At 38.0% G+C, this 22,367-nt stretch overlaps 1 protein-coding gene across 1 annotated transcript in view; it reads left to right on the top strand.

Annotated features, from left to right (window-relative positions):
- PLA2R1 (phospholipase A2 receptor 1) overlaps nucleotides 1-22,367 on the top strand; it is a 108,042-nt gene that overhangs the window by 20,120 nt on the left and 65,555 nt on the right. Inside the window, exons 4-9 of the mRNA XM_044242175.1 lie at nucleotides 9,158-9,331; nucleotides 13,505-13,618; nucleotides 14,152-14,295; nucleotides 16,817-17,011; nucleotides 18,635-18,792; nucleotides 21,841-21,939. Coding sequence (XP_044098110.1) covers nucleotides 9,158-9,331; nucleotides 13,505-13,618; nucleotides 14,152-14,295; nucleotides 16,817-17,011; nucleotides 18,635-18,792; nucleotides 21,841-21,939 — 884 coding nt within the window. The remainder of the gene's footprint in view (nucleotides 1-9,157; nucleotides 9,332-13,504; nucleotides 13,619-14,151; nucleotides 14,296-16,816; nucleotides 17,012-18,634; nucleotides 18,793-21,840; nucleotides 21,940-22,367) is intronic.

The raw sequence follows: 22,367 nt of genomic DNA, 5'->3' as shown, positions 1-22,367 counted from the left end.
ATTTCTGGTATACAGTAAGCTCTCACCAGAATTAGCCATTGCCATCAGCATCAACATACACCATCATCAAAGCTAACTTAGCCTTTCAGTATGCGCTTCTGAATCAATGATCCCTTCTCTTTGTTGTCTGTCAGCACCACTAAGTTAGCATAGTGGGAAATATCAAGAGTGCTAGGACTTAGGACCCTTCCTTCAAAGAACTTGGTCTCTATATTTAATACAGACAGATTTTCTCTATGCCAGAAAATACAGACTATATTTGATATGATATTCTAGAATCACCAGGGGGATAGTTAACAATACATATCCTGGCCCCTCTCTGAGAGATGGAGTGTGTCCAGTGTGTGGTACCCAAGCATCTGCATTTTTGACAAGTAACCCAAATGATCCTGTTGCAGATAATTCTTTTTTTTTTTTTTTAAGATTTCATTTATTTATTTGACAGAGAGAGACACAGAGATATAGGGAGCAGAGGCAGAAGGAGTGGGAGAGGGAGAAGCAGGCTTCCTGCCCAGCAGGGAGCCAGATGCGGGGGCTCAATCCCAGGACCCTGGGATCATGACCTGAGCTGAGGGCAGACACTTAACAACTGAGCCACCCAGGTGCCCCTGCAGATAATTCTTCATCAGACAATTCACAGTATGCAGATAATTTTCTGTACAACATACATCTATATGCTGATATTAAGACATTTAACAACTAATACAGTATGGACTATTGACCGATCCAAGTGAAGACTTTACCACAGAGGTTAGGGATCCTGAAGGCCCAGTGCTGGTTTTAACCCCTCAGCTTTTGGAGTGTGAGATGTGATGAAGGAAGAGATGCAGGAGAGACTGGGGAAGGGGCGCCTGGGTGGCTCAGTGGGTTAAGCGTTTGCCTTTACTCAGGTCATGATCCGAGGATCCTGGGATCCAGCCCCACATCAGGCTCCCCGCTCAGGAGGAAGTCTGCTTCTCCCTCTCTCTTTGCCCATCCTCCCCACTCATGTGCGCTCTCTCTCAAATAAATAAGTAAAATCTTTAAAAATAAATACAAAGTAAACCAATACCAATAACATTAACATGTATTTCACCGGGGACATTAAAAAAAATTTTTTTTATGTTATGTTAATCACCATTCAGTACATAATTAGTTTTTGATGTAGTGTTCCATGATTCATTATTTGCGTATAACACCCAATGCTCATTACATCATCTGCCCTCCTTAATACCCATCACTGGGCTGCCCCATCCCCTTCTCCCACTCCCCTCTGAAACCCTCAGATTGTTTCCTGGAGTCCACAGCCTCTCATGATTCATCTCCCCCTCTGATTTCCCCTCTTCAGTTTTTCCTTCCTTCCCCTAATATTCTCTGTGCTATTCCTTATGTTCCACATACAAGTGAAATCATATGATAATTGTCTTTCTCTGCTTGACTTATTTCACCCATTACACCCTCCAGTTCCTCCATGTCAATGCAAATGGTGAGTATTCATCCTTTCTGATGGCTGAGTAATATCCCATTATATATATGAACCACATCATCTTTATCCATTCATCTGTTGAAGGGCATCTTGACTCCTTCCACAGTTCGACTATTGTGGACATTGCTTCTATGAATATTGGTGTGCATGAGCCCCTTCTTTTCATTACATCTGTATTTTAGGGATAAATACCAAGTAGTGCAATTGCTGGGTCATAGGGTAGTTCGATTTTTAACTTCTTGAGGAAACTTCGTACTGTTTTCCCAGAGTGCTGTACCAGCTTGCATTCCCACCAATAGTGGAAGAGGGTTCCCCTCTCTCCACATCCTCTCCAACATTTGTTGTTTCCTGCCTTGTTAATTTTTTCCATTCTAACTGGTGTAAAGTGGTATCTCAATGTGGTTTTGATTTGAATTTCCCTGATGGCTAATGATGTTGAACATTTTTTTCACGTGTCTGTTAGCCATTTGTATGTCTTCTTTGGAGATGTGTCTGTTCATCTCTCCTGTCCATTTTTTGACTTGACTTTTTGTTTTTTGGGTGTTGGGTTTGAGAAGTTCTTTATAAATCTTGGATACCAGCCCTTTCTTTATCTGTTATGTCATTTGCAAATACCTTCTCCCATTCCGTGGGTTGCCTCTTAGTTTTTTTAACTGTTTTCTTTGCTGTGCAGAAGCTTTTTGTCTTGAAGAAGTCCCAAAAGTTCATTTTTGTTTTTGTTTCCCTTGTCTTTAGAGACGTGTCATGAAAGAAGTTGCTGTGGCCGATGTTGAAGAGGTTACTGCCTATGTTCTCCTCTAGGACTTTGACATTTTTTTTAACCACAATATCCTCCCTGAGGTTCTGTGAAGAGCCCAGTTACCATCCTCTGTCTCTTGTATTCAATTGTGGTTTCCCAGGTGGAAGCTTGGGTATAATAGTGCTTGGGGATTTTCACCCCCATCTTCTTATAGCTCAGGAGCTTCTTCTGCTTGACAGCCTGCTAGCTTCCAGCTCTCCTAACCTGAACCACAACCAGCGTATTTGTATAGTGCTAAATTACACTTCCAGTTTTCTTCCTTTCTTGTTGCTTTTGATCCCTGGTGGCCAACATAACTCAAAATGATGTGTTAGAGGCTGAAATCTAAGCAAGCTGATAGCTCTTTCCATGGGGCCAACAAGTGGATAGGACAGAAAGGAGTGAGTGGAATAAAGTAAAGGTTTGTACTTCTGTATCTCATCTTTATTAATGGAAGTTGTTAGTATCTCATTGTAAAATGAGGCTTCCTTTAAAAAAATTGATTGTAAGTTGAGCAAAATGTAAATTTAGTATTATTACATATATAAACACACTGGTAGTGAGAGATATAATAAAACCCCCGTCACTATTGATTTTCAGGAACAAGGAGATATATAAGAATCTCTCTGGGTTTGTTTAGAAGCAATTCAGGGCCATGCTAAGTCTCTCTTAATTGTGTGCTTATACAGCTGGACACTCATGTTTAGTTAGTTTGAGATATTTTTAAAATATCAACCTCTGAAATAACCTCTGAAATGGTCTGATTGCCCCTGAACCTTATTCAGTTGATACAATTATTTTATTAGAAACTTCAGTGGTAGAACAGATTGGTATCAACATAGATATATGACTGTGAACCTTACCTAAGCCTCCAACATTGGTTGCAATGCTGTTATTACTCTTTTGTGAACTGCTCTCTTGCTCCCCACAGTAACCATACCAACCTCCCTATCCTCCTCTAACTTCTTACCCTACCCCCCATTCTCCTTCCTGATTCTCATCAGATGACCTTAGTTCTTACTCATAATGAAAACAGGATCCATCAGAGGGAAGTTTTGACAATTTCTCTTCCATAACCTCTAAGCCTACCTAGGTCTATACCCATCTTTTTCTCTCCCCCCAGACAATAGAGTTCCTCCTTCTACTTAGGGCATGTCTTCCCGCTTGGACTCCAGAGCCTCCCATTCAACCTTCTCTAAGCTGTACCTCGGTGTTTCTCAAAGTGTGATTCCCATTAGAGCAGCAGCAGCAGCATTCCTTGCAAGTTGGCTAGAAATGAAACTTATCAGCAACACCCCCAAACAACTATATCAGAAATGCTTGAAGTGCAGCCCTGCAATTTGTTTTAACAAGTGTTCTAGGTGATTTCAATGCCCACCATTCTACTGGATCCTTCTCCATTAGCAGTTACAACTTCTTAAGTCTTTTTTTTTTTTTTTTTTAAGTTTTATTGAAATTCTAGTTAGTTAACTCGTATGGTAACTTCGGTTTCGGGTGTATAATTTAGTGATTCATCACTTACATAGAGCACCCAGTGCTCATCACAAGTGCCCTCCTTAATACCCATCACCCATTTAGCCCATCCCCACCCACCTCCCTCCATCAACGCTCAGTTTGATTTTTGTAGTTAAAAGTCTCTTACGGTTTGCTTCCCTCTCTCTTTTTTTTCCCCCTTCCCTTATGTTCATCTGTTTTATTTCTTAAATTCTACATATAAGTGATATCTTAACGATATTTGTCTTTGAATGACTTGTTTTACTTAGCATAATACACTCTAGCTCCATTCACATCATTGCAAATGACAAGATTTCATTCTTTTTGATGGCCGAGTAATATTGCATTATGTATGTATACCACATCTTTATCCATTCATCCGTCAATGGACATTTAAGCTCTTTCCATAATTTGGCTACTGTTGATAATGCTGCTATAGACGTTGGGGTGAACAGCATTTTTTCTATCCTTTGGATAAATAGCTAGTGATGCAATTGCTGGGTCATAGGGTAGTTCTGTTTTTAACTTTTTCAGGAACCTCTGTACTGTTTTCCAGAGTGTCTGCACCAGTTTGCATTCCTACCAAAAGTGTAACAGAAACCCGCTCAAGTCTTAAAATAGCATCTTAAAAATAATATATCACCTTCATAGCCACTTCTGTCTCCTGAAAACAGCCATGTCTTTTACTCTCCTCCCCCACCATAGATAGACTTCTCAAAAGAATTATCTATACTTCTTCACCTTGCTTTCATTCCTCAGTCCACTGTCTCTCCTTGACTTCTATGACAATGCATGCCTGATCTCCATTTTCACAAACCATTCATTCATTCATTCTCACAAATCTGTATTGAACACCTGCTATGTGCCAAGTTTGTGCTGGGATTGTAACCATGAACATGAAAGATGAAAGTCATATTGCCTGTTCTAATGAAGTTCACACACCAAGTAAAATACCCAAATTAATATATAATGTTTGATAAGTGCCACTCTAAAAAAAAAAAACAAACCAAAAATGGTGTTATCAGTAAGAAATCTAATTTAAATTTGTAAGTCAAGGAAGGTTTTTCTGAGTATGTTGTATTTAAATCTCTAGTCCAAGAGATGAATAACAGTTATCAAGATGGAAAGTGAGAGGATGAGATGTCCACCTAGAGGTGCATGGTCCATGGGAATGGTCAGCACTAGGTTTATAGGCAATAAAAGAAATATATTATTTGAATAGAACTAAAAAATAATAATAAAACCACCTACAGGTCAATCTGCTTTTGACTCACCATGCACATGCACTGACAGTTCTATACTGTCATGTTGCATGATAAAATACTCTCACCTGTCCAAGGGTGACTGCTTCCCTACCTTCACCCCCAGTGTGCCACTAGCCAAATATCTGAAGACTTTGAGGAGGGAAAGAGGTTACTAGGAAAGACAATGTGGCAAGAGCACAGTAAGAGAAAGAGGAGCAAGATGTTTGGGAAAGGTTGGCAGAGGCCAATTCAACCAAAGGCATGATAATTCAAGGTGCTCTAAAGGTAAAGATTTACCTAATTCTGACCATAAATGGAAGCTATAATGGGATCTTACGCAGTGATATGATAATGATTTAAATATTTTTTAAGGATCACTCTGAATTCTTTATGATAAATGGCTTGGAAGAGAGCAAGAAGGAAATCCTAGAGACCAGTTATAAGGCCCCAGAAGTAGACTCAAGGACAGTGGTGTCTTGGGTTAGGTAGCAGAAAGTGGGTTGGAAAATAGATGTACTGAAGATCTAATCTGGAGATAGACTGAACAGGATGTGGTTCTCAGGAACACAGCTGAGCTGAAAAATGAAAGAGTGAAGCCTTTTATCACTTACTGTGGGATATAAGCAAGAGCCCCAAATGGGAGGAAACACCAACTTCTCTTGCTCCGTTTTTTCTTATGGAATGGCACACTGGTCAAGGGTCAGAAGGATCGGCACAGACTGTTGAGAGAGCCCTCAACAAAAGCCTCTTCAGTTTTGTGGACTCTGGGGCCAAGGGTTTGTTGAAGGGGAAAAGCTGGGAGTGGAAAAGGACTGGGTACTGAGTCAAAGTGGTTAAAAGTGTCTTCAGGTTTCCCCCTCTGACACCCCCCAACCTCAGTAGAGGTAACCAAAGAGGATGTCATCCCAAGGCCTCAGAAAAAGAGGCTTAGAAATGAAGGAGCCAGAGCTAGGAATGTGAAGAGCATGATGGGCGAGGGGGCCCTGAATCTTTGACTGAAACTCCCTCCAGAGACTTTAGTGCACTGTCTATGAACCATGTCTGATATGGGAAGGGAGACATCCCCCATGAGGTCTACCAGATAAAGCCTTTGTAATTGACTGTGACGAGGCCTGAAAAATCACATACAGATTTTTTTTTAAAGATTTTATTTATTTATTTGACAGACAGTGATCAAAAGTAGGTAGAGCAGCAGGCAGAGAGGGGGGAAGGAGGCTCCCTGCTGAGCAGAGAGCCCGATGCAAGGCTCGATCCCAGGACCCTGGGACCATGACCCGATCCAAAGGCAGAGACCCAACCCACTGAGCCACCCAGGCACACCTCACATACAGATTTTTAACCAGGAGTTGGATTTCTCACTGGTAAGGACAGACTTGAAGAATAAGCGAGAAAATTAAGTGTTAATTAAGACCCCAGTTTTCTGATATGCATAGCGAAGTTAATGGAGATACAGATTTGGAAGAAACAATCAAACATTCAGACTGGGACATGTTATATATCGGTCAATCATGTGAGATGTAGACTAGGCAGTTCAGACGTAGAGGTCTCTATATACCTGAGAGTTGTAGTAAAGGGACTTAGAGGAATGGGTTCGATAGTCTAGAATTTGTGTAGAATAGAATGAAAGGGGACTCACAACCAAGTCTTAAAACCTCAATATTTAGTTTGAGCAGAGAAAAATGAACCAGCAAAGGAGACTGAGAATAGGCAGCCAAATTGGTAGAAGGGTAGCCAGGCATGTAAAGGCAAGAAAAGAGAGTACATCAGCCAACCCAGGGAGCTCAACTTGCCAAATGCTGCTGAAGGGTTCGATTTAACAAGATCTGAAACTTAAGTGTTTGCTGGACTTGGCAACACTGATGGCCTTACCAAGTATACTCTAGTTGCCAGATTGAGTGGGTTAGAGTAAAGTAAAAAAAAAAAAAAAAAATAGAAGAGGAGGGAACATTTTCCAATTCATTCTATGAGGCCAATATTACCTTTATACTGAAACCAAACAAAAGCATCACAAGTAAAGAAAACCACATTAGAATCAAGAATATGTTTAAAATGCAGGTTTCTGAGTCCTACCCCAGACTTACTAACTCAGAATCTCTGGGACTAAGCATAAGAAATCTGCATTTTCTTCACAAGATGACTAAATGATTTTTAGGCACACTGATATTGTAAACACTCCTCTGCCCCTTTCTTACGGCCTGAAATGTCTTGCCAATTGAATACGGCTGAGCTGATGTCTGTCAGCACTCACTGTGATGTCCTTCTCAGGGATGGCCAAGCATTTTAACTGAAAGACAATCTCTAAGGACTCATTTTCAGTGGGGAAATTTCAGACACCAAGGCAAGATGATTATTGAAATATTCCTTCCCCTTTTATTTTCCTTTCCTTCAGTTTTACTTGGTGATAGCTTTGTCTTCTGCCCTCCTTCAATCTTCGATTCTTTTATAAATACATGTATCAGTCCGAAAACTGTATAGACAACTTTAGATTTATATGTGGTTTAATAACTTCTGGTTAACTAACTTAGTTCTGGGGAAAGCAGTTGGTGATCTGACATGAAAACAGACTTTCTACATTCCCAAGGGAAATATCTAAGTATTAAGGTGGGGGGACAAAAAAGATTTTATTGTCAAATAAGTTTGAAGTATAACCAAATAAGAATTGAGCTGTTTCTTTACTACAGACCTTCTCAGAGCCTTTACTATGCTATTGTACACTTTGAATTTACCAGGGGATGTTATTTACGCATTATGTCTCAGCTCCTCTTGAAGAGTTCATGAAGTTGTCTTACTCTGTAGATTATACTTTGGGAAATACCATTCTAGATTTTAGCAAATTGCCTGTCCATCAATTACACTCAGGATGTAGCATGTTTCACATTTTCTACATTCTGCAATTCTTTGGCTGAGTTAGATTTCAGGTAATTACTTAGGTTGTTTATTTCACCTTGGGATTTGATTTAAAATTTTACCAAAATCTTTTATGCTAAGCAAAATAAGTCAATCAGAGAAAGACAATTATCATATGATCTCTCTGTTATGAGGAATTTGAGAGGCAGGGCGGATGGCTGTAGGGGGTAGGGAGGGAAAAAATGAAACAATGAGATCAGGGAGGAAGACAAACCATAAGAGACTCTTAATCTCAGGAAACAAACTGAGGGTTGCTGGGGGTTGGGGGGAGGGATAGGTGGCTGGGTTATGGTCACTGGGGAGGGTATATGCTATGGTGAGTGCTGTGAATTGTGTAAGACTGAAGATTCACAGACCTGTATTCCTGAAACAAATAATATATTATATGTTAATAATAAAAAAAAGAAGAAAAAAAAGAAGAAGACATGCAAGTAAATGAAATGCATTTTCCTGGATTGGATCCTCAACTAAAAAATTTCTTTAAAGGAGATTATTGGGAAAATTGGCAAAGTCGAAGTATAGATGTCATATCAGATAAACTAATATCAACATTAAAAAAATAACAATAATAAAATTTTACCAAAATCACCCAAACTAGGTCTTTATTTTCTTTTATTTCAGTAAACTTCAAATTTCAGGTCCATGTTTCCCACTTCATTCAATTTACTTTTAAGCATACTATGCAATGTTTTACAAGTACATTTTGCTTCTCTTCCTTTTGGTTGAAAGAACTTTATCTTTAACTGAATATCAGTGTTTCTGTTCTCAATGTTTATTTAAACACTTGTGTTTATTATAAACTCATATTTCACCTATATCCCTTTTATTCCACCTAGCATTTTGGTATTTGGGGGGGAAAGGCTTTTTGAAACAACATTTGCATGTGTCTCAAATAAACATTTAAATTCACACAGCTTTCAGGATAAAGTTCTAAATGGCTGCTTTTTAGAGAACGCAGATGCCATTTTCGCAAATACTTCTTTTCTGTTTCCTTCTTTTAAAAATGCCTTCTCTTATTTCCCAGAAAGGATGGGACCATCTTTTTTGATAACTTCTTGGATTTCCTTTAAATCTTGAAAGAGATGAACCATAAAGTGCCAGTGGGATAACAATTTATATTTCATCATAAAGACCTAATCAAGAATCAATAAGGCACTGAAGTTTTAGAGGTTGAAGTTGGAATCATTCCATTCAAATTCATCTTAGAAATGCATTGTTGTATAGATAAGTAAAGATTATAGTTAATGTTTTAATGGGCTTTGTTTTCAGCATCCTCAGAGGTGGGTTGTGATGCCGTCTGGAAGAAGGAGCTCAATTCACACATTTGCTACCAATTCAACCTGCTTTCCTCTCTTTCCTGGAGTGAGGCACATTCTTCATGCCAGATGCAAGGAGGAGCTTTACTAAGTATTGCAGATGAGATTGAAGAAAATTTCATAAAGAGTAAGTAGATGGATGATGTACCCTGATATTAATGCAATTAAAATGACTGTTAATAGTTATGTCCAGGTATGCAAAAATACATCTTGAAAAAAAAATATTTTAGATAATGTTTTCTTTTATTAGTATGGTGCCAACTCACACCCAGAATTGTGACCTGTCCCCTCGGCCATTCCATTGGCACCCAGACATATCTTCCCTATTTTCTCTCCCTGGGAGGAGAGAAGTTGAGGCCCCAGCAAGGAACCCAGGACAATTTGCAGCTCTAGCAGGTGGATCTGGGAGACTTCCAAATTTAAATACAAATTTCTGCTCTGCTGGAGATCTTAGCCATTCAGCTTCCATTAATAAATAATTAAGTCATTTATTAATGAAACAAAATCTCACCTGTCAGTGAATATGCACAGATACATAGGCCTTCTCATGGATGATGAAGAATTTAAAATTTGGTTGGAAAAGCAAAAGCACACACATGTTAACTAACAGGATATGACAATAATATGTCAAAAGAGTTGTGCCAAGAGGTTGAGTCTTGGGTTTTACCCATCACCTGAACTCCCCTCTTACTTCTCCTTTATAGATTAAATGTGTTTGTAGGTATGTTTACACAGCTTTCCAAAAATTTTGAGAAACATTTGAAAGTATCACAAAAATGAGTAACTCTTATCAAAAGTTTCTGATTTTTTTTTTAAAGATTTATTTATTTATTTATTTGAGAGAGAGAGACAGTGAGAGAGAGCATGAGCGAGGAGAAGGTCAGAGAGCGACAGGCGTCCCAAGTTTCTGATTTTTTTTCAAATTTTATTGCACGTGTAGCACATATTTATTCTAGAATAATTTTTAAATTTCAAGTATATAGAAAGAAAAATATTCCATAATTCCACAATCCAAACAGAACCATGTTTTTCTGAAAAAACATATAAAGGCACACATACATATATTGTATATATGAACAATAGTTTTGAATAAATGCATGAATGATAGGAGCAGGGACCACAGAACCATCTGGTTGGGTTGGACTCCTTCCTCTACCACTTCCCAGCAGAGTGACCTAACCTGTCTGTGCATCAAATTCCCCCCCCATCAAATGGAAGTAATAACAGTGCTACTTGTTGGCAGTGTGGATTACACGTTATGATGCAGGCAAAGTCTTAGAAAGGTGCCTGGCACACATAACAAACACTCATTTTGTGTTAACCATTTAACAACTACACACGCAGTTTGATAATATGCTTATTTCATATACCAATATATAATAAGCACCTGTCTATGTCTAAAAATAGAGTCAAGCATCATAATCTTTAGTGAGTACCTAGTATTATAGGTTAGGAATAATATATGTATCTAGCCTCCTACTATTAGATAGTGATAGATAAAATTATTTATTTTATTTTTATTTATTGTTGCTATCATAAATCATCCCTGCACTTACCTTTGAGCCTAGATCCCCGATTATTTCTCTATAAGTTTGTGAAGTAGATTCACTGGGTGAAAGAGGAAACAAGTTTTGGAAGTCATTAATACTTTGCAGAAGAAATATAACAAATGCTCGAACAGCACAAGTTTGCCCCTTTGCCCACAGACATGCAAAAGTAGGAAATTATGGTCAAGACTGATTTGAGTGAGTCATACTTCAGGAAAACACCAATTTCCAATATCATTATTAGCCTGTAATAGTTTTTACAGAAAATTTTTCATAGTATGTATGAATTATCATTGTTATCTATCTTGACTGTCAGGATTTCTAATAAGAAGGTTTGGACTTACTCATCAAACTTGAATAACGATGAAAGAAATAAGATATGTCAGAGACTTTGATTTAAATACCACAATTCTATAATTAGATTTCAGGTATTTCTTAGGGAGACAGAAGTCTATTCATAAAGATGGAACCCTGTTCTGACCAAGGTATTTTTTAATGATGATCAATCTAGTTTCTTGCTAATCACTGGTGAACATTAATTAACTATGATATAAGGAATTATCTAAGTTGTCACAAATGCCAAGAAATATCCAAAAGAATTTAGGTTTGAGTTTATTACTACAAAATTGTTAGCCAATTTAGTTGTAGAGCTAAATAGCTGTTTTTGCATATTGCATGGAGCGCTGGGTGTGGTACATAAACAATGAATCTTGGAACACTGAAAAAATAAAATTAAATTAAAAAATAAAAAAATAAAAAGCTGGTTTTGTAACCTTAAACACAATTTATAAATTACCCAGTGATTTTTATATGTATTGTTAAGTGATATGTGTATTGTCAAAACAACTGCACAGAGGCCGATAAGAATAATTGCTATTTAAGTATTTTCATTAGGTTATTTGAAAATATCACTTGACACTGATACGAAATGCGAACATTTCTCTATCTTGTCACTCCATCTTCCCTGCCACCTCTTGTCATCATGATACCCATTGTATGATTTAATCAGATAGTGTTACTGAAGGGACTAATCAAATCAACATCAGAAAGAGATGCTTGTGTAAATGCCACAGGAATTTTTGGAAGGGTGGGACTTGTGAATGATACGCTGCTTCTGTTCAGGGATTTCTGAGGTCTCAAAATTATAAAGCCCCTTTTTCTCTTTCCTAAGTGGAGTGGATTCTTTCAGTTTTCCACCATTGAACTGAAAGGCTCAATCACAGAGGATGCATCTTAGGCTTGTTATGTGAATACAATGATCTTTATAATCTGGGTGATCATATAAATTATGATCCAAACTGAGAGTCTTCTGAGAGTAAAAGAGGCTGTGAGCTGTAATTATTCTGAAACTACCAGCTAAACTCTAAGTTTTCCCGGAAAACTGGGATAGTTTTGGACCCTATTCATAAGTCAACTATCAAGGCCCGAGTCTCAGGCAGGGCCCCTGCATCTGACTCAAAATATATTGGGTTCTGAAGCAGATGAACCATGAAAGGAAGAGAAAAATTCTCCCTTTTATAGATTAAAAGATTAAATGGCAACTTTTGAAAGTGTCATGAAACTAGTCCCTTTAACTACTTTTCTGACACTGTTTTCCAAAATTCATTCTATAATAATTTGGGGGGGATTTTAAAGGCTGTGCTTTAATTTTTTAAAAGCGAAATATTGAAATATAATTGTAGACCATAATTTACACCATGTAGATTCTTTTGAAATTATTGTGGCTTTCTTTTTGGCATTATATATGATCAGTTTTGGTGAATCCATTCTCTCTTGGGCAGCCATAATCCCAAATCCAGAAACACTATTAACATTTTAATTTAGTAGATTGCATTTTACCCTCATGTGAATAAAACTTTCTAATTATTTTAAATACTTAAAAAGCATCATAGACAACTGTAAAATATTTTTTATCCAATAGGAAAAATAGCCATCCCTGAATTTACATTACATACTTCTCCCTGGTTGGCTTTCTACGTTTGGGCTGACTTTTTTGTTGTTTTGTTTTCTTTTGTTTTCTTTTATGCTAGAATCACTTTTTAGAATTCAGACAAGCCCCCTCCCTGCTTGCTTTAGCGTACTTTCTTAAGCTTGAGGACTTGCCTCTATTGACCAAACTATACTTACCTGCTTTTCTCTTCCCTGCCAGGTCCCTAAAGAAAAGCTTCTTTACATTGTTCAATTCTTTAACTGTGAAATACTTCAAAAATATTGAAAAGTGCAGAAAATTTTACACACACACACATACACCCATTACTCAGATTTAACATTACTTCTTCCTGTTCCACCCTTGCTTGGAGCCTATGGTGGCCTCAGCAAGCTGGAATCCTGGGCCTTCAAGCTAAGGCTAGGGTGGCTTTCCTGTACATGTCTTCCTCCCCCATCTAAAACTCTTAAGTGCAGGAGCTCACACAAATCAGATAGTTTCAATCAAATTCACAACCATGTAGTCTTGGGGGATTGAGGATCATTGACAGGCAGCACTTCCAGGTGCTTCGATCAAAGCCTTCACAGCCAAAGAATTGCTGTTGGTGAGCCTTTAGGAAACTGCTGTGTTTCTCAAGATGGCAGAGGCTGACTCTGTTACTCTGAAGCTTCAGAGTGGGGTTTAGGAGCACTTGGAACCCTTTGTTATGGACTGGAGTTCACTTATGACTACGTCCTTCAGGAATAGTAAAACGAGAAAGAAGTATAACATGGTGGGGAGGAGGTTGTTTGTGTGTGTTGAAACTTGGTATTTCTCTTCATTTCAGAGCACTTGGGCAGTGAAGCCGTGGAAATGTGGATAGGTCTGAATCAGCTGGATGAAAATGCTGGTTGGCAGTGGTCTGATAGAACACCGCTCAACTACCTGAACTGGAACCCAGGTACCTGCTTTGTTTCTTGTGCCTTCGACAGGTGGCAATATCCCACCCCCTTACACAGCAGCTATTTCCCACGTATCTATAAGTCATGTTATTTCAAAAGTGGTTTATAAACATTTTTAAGCTTGCCTGTACTCCCGGTAAGGCAAGCTTTTCCAGACAAGAAAATGGAGGTCAAGAAGGTAAGCTATTTAGCCAAGGTTGCAGGAGGATTGGGTTAGAGCCAAGACTCCTGTCAACTGTTTTACAAATAGCAACAAATTGCCAAATATTTCTTTAAAACAATAAAATCAGCTATTGCTACCTTTGGGAAATCATTTCATTGTCATGTACGGACTTCAACTGCAAAATCATAAATATAATATAACATCTTACAGGATTTGCCATACATGCCAAAGAGAAAGTCTATCTCCTTGATGTTAAAAACTACATTTATATATATTGAATATATCATATTTGAATAAATAAGATGACACCCGATATATATGAAACTAACTGATTTTGCCTCTGACATTAAACATACACTGTATTTTCAGAAATACATTTTGAGCCATTTGTTGAACATCAATGTGGAACATTTAATTCATTTATGCCAAATGCCTGGAGGAGTAGGGATTGTGACTCCACCTTGCCTTATATATGTAAAAAATATCTAAACCACACTAATCAAGAAGGGATTGGTAAGTGTTTTTACTTTTTTTTTTTTAGTTGCTTATCTGTCCTCTGAATCTATTAAAATTCCTTTACATTTTTGCTAATAATTCATAATTTAAGACTAGTTTTTATATTTATATAAATAAATATAGGCAAATAGATAATATCTATTATTCCAAAGGCACCATGAATTTAAAAAATACATTTTTTTAGTTTTCCTATATTTTTTACTAAAAATCAAAACAAAATGACCTAGACATTGAAAACATTGTCTGCTTCTTTTTTTAAAGAAGTTTCCATTCTGGGGTTCCTGGGTGGCTCAGTGGGTTAAAGCCTCTGCCTTCGGCTCAGGTCATGATCCCAGGGTCCTGGGATCGAACCCCACATCGGGCTCTCTGCTCAGCAGGGAGCCTGCTTCCTCCTCTCTCTCTCTGCCTGCCTCTCTGCCTACTTGTGATCTCTGTCTGTCAAATAAATAAATAAAATCTTAAAAAAAAAAAAAACTTCCCATTCTTAGTTGTTCTGCGTGAGAGAAACAAGATATGCTTTCTTTTCTATTCTAGCTTTGAGTTTTATTTATGGGTACCTTGGAATTAAATATAAATTAGGACATGGTTTTATAAAATTCTTTTACTTCATTGATCCCTTAGTATACTCTGAATCTCTTATTACCCTCCTCCTTGAACTGACATACAAACTTTTGTATGCGACAAAGACTTAAATACCACCTAGTTACAATCTAATATCTGAAGCCCAATTATTTGTTTTTAAGGTCTATTGGCTCTATTTTAGTTTCTATGGGAATTAATGTCTTCACTCAGAATGTAGAAATAAAAATATAACCATATTTAAAAGAATCATTACCAGAATAATTAGAAACAACTCCAGATTTCAAATAATGAGCTGAATTATTCTTTTTAAATATTATTCCTTACAATCAGACTTTAACTTTCATTTTCCCTTAAGTGGCTAAGCCCAAGGGTGTGGTAGAATAAGGGAGTGTAGGGGAAAGAAGAAGCATTGTGCCATTTTTTTATGTGGAGTTTTTTCCATTTATGTCAAAAACATGCTGAAATTGCTATCGCTCTTCCTTTTCCATCCCTTCCTTCTTCTCTTGTCCATTTCTTCCTTCTTCACACTGTTTCTTTCTTATTCCATCCTTTTTTTACCTCTGTTTTATTTACTCTGGATCTACTCATTGAGATCCAAAGACCACAAATGAAGGTAATGAAGCTGTTAGTTTGGATTATTTTCTGTTCCGCCAGGTTTAACAGGTTCTTTTGATGAACTATGTTTTCAGGATCCCTAGGTTCTTTGCTTGTCTCCACCTCTGCTTTAATCAGAGAAGCTCCTCTTTTACTTTTTATCTTACCCATAGAGTGAAGTTTAAAAGTTCCATTTTTAAAAGGGGCTCCCTGACTATATTACTTAGGGTTAAAACCTACTGGAGTAGATGATACCAAAATGTTCTAACATTCTTGGACTGTGATTCTAATTGCTGTCAGCATCCCCAGAGCAATTTTAAAACAATGTCTCATTTTCCAAATAGCCCTGGAGTTATGTCTAACTAAATTAGTGCCTGAGGGAGGCACTCAGTTGTGGTCAATAAAATAAAGTAAAAATGCTAATCAACAGGTTGAGGACAAGATCCTGGAAAGGGAGAGCCAAAATTTGACATGTACACCACCACCTACCCTTCCCGTGCCAAAGTATCATGGCACTATTTTCCTGTAAGTCTAACCCAGTGTCCACATGAACCCAGAGGGAAAACACAGACACTTAGACTAATCTAAAGGTGAAAGCTATTTGTCATCTCTGCTCTGGAGGAAGTAACCTCCAGAGATTTTCAAGCTTTTTCTCAGTTGAGGATAAATATCTGCCCCCACTCACATACTGTACATAAAATCTTGGGAATGCCATTTAAACTTTTTTCCAAATACTCCTTTTCCAGTGTTAAAATATTTTTTTAAATGCAGAACTCTAGGGGTGCCTGGGTGTCTCAGTGGGTTAAAGCCTCTGCCTTTGGCTCAGGTCATGATCTCCGGGTCCTGAGATTGAGCCCCACATCTGGCTCTCTGCTCAGCAGGAAGCCTGCTTCTTCCCCTCTCTCTCTGCCTGCCTCTCTGACTACTTGTGATCTCTCTCTCTCTCTGTGTCAAATAAATAAATAAAATCTTTTTTTTTTAAGTGCCTTTAAAAAAATAAATAAAAAATAAATGCAGAACTCTAACTGCTAAATTTTACATCTAGCCCTCCTAACTCTTCACTTGGCTTGTGTAACCTTTTCCAAATCTCTTTACTTCTGTGCCTTAGCTCATCTGTAAAATGAAGCACTGAGATCCATTAGATCCTAGATCTAGATCTAGATCATATATTGAATCCTTCTCAACTCTGAAGATCTAAATAGCTTATATGTTATTGTTTCATGTGTCTCTGTTTTTCAAATTTTTAAAGTAATCGTATGTTGATGACAATTTATTTTAAGTCTAATAAGTAAACATTTTAAAAATTGTGGAAAATGACATTATGTTTTGTTGGTTTAAAAAGAAAAAAGTGCCTGGAAATATTATGCTACACACTGTGAGCCTGGCTGGAATCCCCACAGTCATAACTGCTATAAACTTCAGAAAGAAAAAAAGACCTGGAAGGAAGCTTTGCATTCTTGCCAGTCTGATAACAGCACATTGATAAACATGGCTTCATTAGCAGATGTGGAGTTTTTTGTAACCCTCCTTGGAGATGGTAAGTGCCAAATATCTCTGATTTAAGAGGTATGAAATATAATGTAGTCACTATCTTTATTAGTGGAGTTGAAAAGAAATCAAGCTATTTAAAAGTGATTACTTATGGCATATATATCTCAAATTTCTTTCTTTTTTTTAAATTTATTTATTTTCAGCATAACAGTATCATTATTTTTTCACCACACCCAGTGCTTCATGCAATCCGTGCCCTCTATAATACCCACCACCTGGTTATATCTCAAATTTCTAATTAATATCCAGGAGTGCAAATTCATTGGAATTTTACAAAATATACACTCAGAAATTTTGTAACACCTCTCATATGCCAGATATATTAGAATTTTTTTTTTAAGGGGCAAAGATCATTTCCAGAAACTTTTAATAAAAGTTAAGAACTTAAACCTGTAATTTAGCCTTATGGTCACTACATAGCAGTAGTGTGCTGTGGTCATGTGATCTAAGCAATAATGGGATTTCTGAGACAAATAATTGGATTTTAGTAACTTTAACCAGTGAAAATTTATTCGGTATGGTGGTTTTCAAGCTCTGTGCCATGTTCAGGAATTCTGAGCTCCTAGGTCTCCACCCGCCTTTTGCCCATCAGAACCATTCCCCCCTCCTATGTCATATATATGCCATAGGATTCTGCTGAAAAAACATTGAAATCACTGGAACTAGAGTAAATTTTTTTTTTTAATGAAAAAAAATCTCCAGAGCCTACTCTGGTGACCTTTTGAAAGTTAGGTTTTAGTTTAGAGTGAAAACAAAAATCCTTCTCTTGTCACTTTTTTCTCACCTCCTGCATTTGAGATTAAAAGAATCCTGTGGCTGCCTCTGTCTCAATAGGGGCACTTGAACATTTCTCTCAGCCTCCTAGGGTCTTTTCACCTTACCTGGGCTGTCAAACTTTATTTACTTTTCTAGCAACCCCATTGCTCCCATTTTTTTTTTTTTTTTTTTTAAAGATTTTATTTATTTATTTGAGAGAGAGAGAGACAGTGAGAGAGAGCACAAGCGAGGAGAAGGTCAGAGAGCGAAGCAGACTCCCCATGGAGCTGGGAGCCCGATGCGGGACTCGATCCCGGGACTCCAGGATCACGCCCTGAGCCGAAGGCAGTCGTCCAACCAACTGAGCCACCCAGGCGTCCCCCATTGCTCCCATTTTAATGCTTCTAAGAGTTCCTGCTCCTTTTTTCTCATGGCAAAAAAAAAAAAAAAGGCAAGAAAAAATATATTGTAAAGGGCTGTTTTTTTCTTTAAGTGCCCTTTTCCTAATGCAGTTGACCTTGCTATTTTTCCTTTCTCTAGGCAGAGGCAAAACCATACTGTTCAAATCTACTTTTCATATAGTAGCAGAAACTAATTAGAGTCCCAGCAATCTGACTTGCTTTTAAGCTTTGTCCTTGCATTGGCTTTAGATCACACTCTGTCCCACTTCCAACGTCTGTGTCAAGCAGATGGGGTAGTATAGGGGGAAAAGATCTAAGTAGGTATTGTACACCAAGACTTAAACAGGTTTTATTGCATGAATGAATAAAGAAGAAATCATTTGTAACAGGCTCAGTGTGTTATCTCCTTTGCATATAATGGGATTCCTGTAATTTACATTTATCTCTTACAGAAAATGCATCAGAAACATGGATTGGTTTGAGCAGCAATAAAATTCCAGTTTCCTTTGAATGGTCTAATGGCATCTCAGTCACCTTTACTAACTGGCACATACTTGAACCCCAAATTTTTCCAAATAGAAGCCAGCAATGTGTCTCAGCAGAGCAATCTGTAAGTTGGTTTGTCTGTTTAATGCTCACTTGAGGACCATGTTCATCAGGGGTTTGGGCTGTGGCAGAGATGAAGACAGACACAGTCCCTGCTCTTCCTGGGGGCTTATATGCTAGGCAATAAAAGTGTGCACACAGGAAAAACATGGTAATTATATTTGTGATGATAGCTTTGAGGAAATACATGACATAATGGTGAAAAACTTGTGTTGGGGCTGCTACTTCAGACAGGATAGTCAGGAAGGCTCTCTAGCCGGTGATGTTTAAGCTGGGACTTGGAGGGGGGGGATCCCTCTTGAGGAGCAGGGGAAGAACATTCTAGACAGCAGATGGCAGATGGTATAAAAGCCCAAAGGCAGGATAAGGGCTTTCCATGTTTAATAATAAAAAAGACCAGAGTGGCTTGAAGGTAGAACTGTGAGGGGATCATAGGAGAGGGGGCAGGAGGAATCCAAAAATGTGAGGCTTACAGGCCTGCTATAGAATGACGAAAGGGCTTCAAGGAGATGAAGGGCGTGGTTTGATTTACATTTTAAAAAGTAACTGTGGCTGATACATAGAGATAAGAGAGAGGAATAGTGGAAGCAGAGAAACCAGTTTGGAGGCTACTCCAGTGTTGAATTGGGGTAGTGAATTTAGAGACAAGCAGAGAAATTCAAAGATCCTTTGAAGGGTAGGAATTGCTGCTAGCTTAGATGTGGGGTAGGTGTTTGGCTTGAGCAACCGCCATGTTTGTGGATGATGGTGCCATTGACCTCTATGGTGAAGATGTGAGGAGACAATCTGAGATGTCAGGAAATTACTCTAGGGACTGATGGCTTTTAAGCTCCATTATCCTATTAACGTTAAAGGATTTCTACAGTGTGTGTAACCCCACTGAAAACTGACTCAGTGGAAAATCTTGTTCTTTTCCTCACATGTATATAGCGGTCCCAGTGGGCTTAACATCACATTTATCTCTAGTCTTTCATTTATCTAAAGTATCGGATTAGATTATACAAAATTAGTTTAATCCCAAGCCATGTGAAGTATTTATTATATTTAGAATAGACTTAATCTCTTTGATCAGATAGCTACTAACCTCACCATTTGAGTTTTAAGTCAATAGGATTTGGTAGGCATTCTTACTCTTTCCTCCCATCAGGATACTGATGTATCCTGTAATACATCCTGTAATACCAAGTGCAGCTTATTAAGTGTTACTTAAGTAGCTTGACAAAGTAACTGCCAACCAAACTCAGAAAAGTTCTAAGCACTTACTCTTATGGTCCATTTCATTGTATTATCTTTTAGGCTGTCTCAGATATGCTCAGTAACAATATAAATGCTAAGGTTGTTCTCAAGTCACTTTTGAAGAGGGACAATGACCTCTCTAAATGTTTGTCTAGGGTCTAACTGCTAAAAGCCATCACTGTTTATTCTACAATATTTGATGCCTTATTGGTTCATTGGTTTTGAGATAATTAAGATGACCTTCATTTCCTACCAATGGTCTCCTTTTTCATTTGATAGACACTGGTATTTCACTTAGCATGTTCACAGAACAGGAGCCAACATTTGGACAGAAAAATTGTATTTTAGAGAGTAAGGACAGGTATTAATATTATAGAATGTGTCAGAACAATGCTGCTATATGTGATTTTTGTGTCCCCCTTTCGGGTTGCTCGGGTAGCTCCTTAAATAGTAGATGCATAAAAAGTAACATTTATTACCTTGACGTAGAGCTCAATATGAGTATAATTACTATAATTAACAAGTTACCTAAGCATGGTTGATGCCTAATTTGAATGTGAGAGCCTACGAACCTGTTTATTCATTCATCCATCCCTCCAATTGTTATTAAGCAACTGCAGTATGCCTGACACTATCCTTTGGGTGGTTTGCTGGAAGCCTGGGCAGGGGGGCGCTCCAGAGCTGTTCTTACAGATGAAGGAGTCAACCCCCTATACAGTATTCATATTCCCCTGAAACCCTGCTTGCCTGAGATACCACTTAAAATTTGAATGTATGCTTTTAGCCTAAAGGTCTGATTTGTGTTAAAATAACAAATCCTTTGGGAGGATAAAATTTTAATCTGTTAGCAGTTATTGTATTTCATTATTAATGTAGGATGTTAGAGCAGCCGTCTGTAGAACTAGAAGACATGAAAGTATCTGCCTGTCATATACTGAAGAAATGGAGCAGGGCTTTGGAAAATTAGTAATAAAGAAGGACATTGTGGCTTGAACACAAAGTTCAGCTATTATAATGTTATCTAGGGTGATTCATCGTAGTTTCCAGGCATTCCCCCAGCATCAGGTTTATCCATTAAATAGCAAAGTATTCGGTTTTACACTTAGAAGTGATTAAAGAGAAGAAGCAGCATTCTGACTTGGTCACATTCTGACTTGGTCACATCCAAGTTATTCTCAAAGCGTGGTCCCCAGGTCAGCAGCATCGACATCAATTGAAACCTTGTTAGAAATGCAAATTCTTAGGTCCTACCTGATCTATTAAATGAGACACACTAATTATGAGGCCTAGTCATCGGTGTTTTCGTAACCCTTCCAAATAATCCTGGTGCACAGCAAAGGTTGAGAATCGCAGCTCTAACCCATCCTTTTAAAAGAAAAATTGAGAGCAGCTTAATGTAAATCCAGGCTGAGCCTGGTATTAAATTCCAGTTCCAAATTTTACTGACTGTAGGACCTTATGCATATATTAAATCCAACCTTTAAAATGGGAATAATAATGCCTATTTCATAGTAACATTGAGATTATATATGACAATCACCCAATATTAAGCCTAGCACACTATCAAGAAACATTAATGGCCCCTCTTCTGCCTGCCAATCTGGGATTGCGTGTCTTAGAATTGTTCATAATCAGGGCCTCCCACTCCCATGGAGAGAGGGAGAGAGGCCCTTCTAAGGACCACACAAAGTCCTGACTCATTACCCCATCCTGAAACACTTATCATTAATCATATTTTTATTCAAAATAACTGATGTTATCTACCAGCATCAATAATGAAGTGTATTCATTCATGTTGTAACATTTTTCCACTTAGGAGGGACACTGGAAAGTTAAAAATTGTGACGAAACACTTTTTTACATTTGTAAGAAAGCAGGCCATGTCCCTTCTGACGCCGAATCAGGCTGTCGAGAGGTAAGTGCTGTTGACGTTTTGTTCAGTGTAGTGAGTTCATAAGTAGAATAATTTCTTCAACAGCAATTTAAAGTGAATCTCTCTCCCTCTCACGCCTGCCTTTGCTTCCTTCTCCCTCTCTTTCCCCCTCTCTATCTCTGTTCTTTCTTTCCTTCCCCACCTTTTTTCTGATCTTGCACAGCTTTTTTTTTTTTTTTAGCAAACCAAGCGATTATCAGCTAGGGGCATATGAAGGATTTACAGCTGCAAAAGATTGTTGCTCCTTCAATCTAAACTACTTTTCTTTTGAAATTAGAAACCTAAATGATTCTGTTACACCATCTGTACAAACAGTGCCTGCCATCTGATGCATCTCACAGGTGGTTTTCCTACTCTTCCAGTGAAGACCCTCAGAGTGAAAAGAAAAACATTCCTTCGATGGAGAGTGC

Source organism: Neovison vison, chromosome 3, assembly GCF_020171115.1.
Source record: "Neovison vison isolate M4711 chromosome 3, ASM_NN_V1, whole genome shotgun sequence".
Lineage (NCBI taxonomy): Eukaryota > Metazoa > Chordata > Mammalia > Carnivora > Mustelidae > Neogale > Neogale vison.
This window is presented reverse-complemented; position numbering and strand designations above follow the sequence as displayed.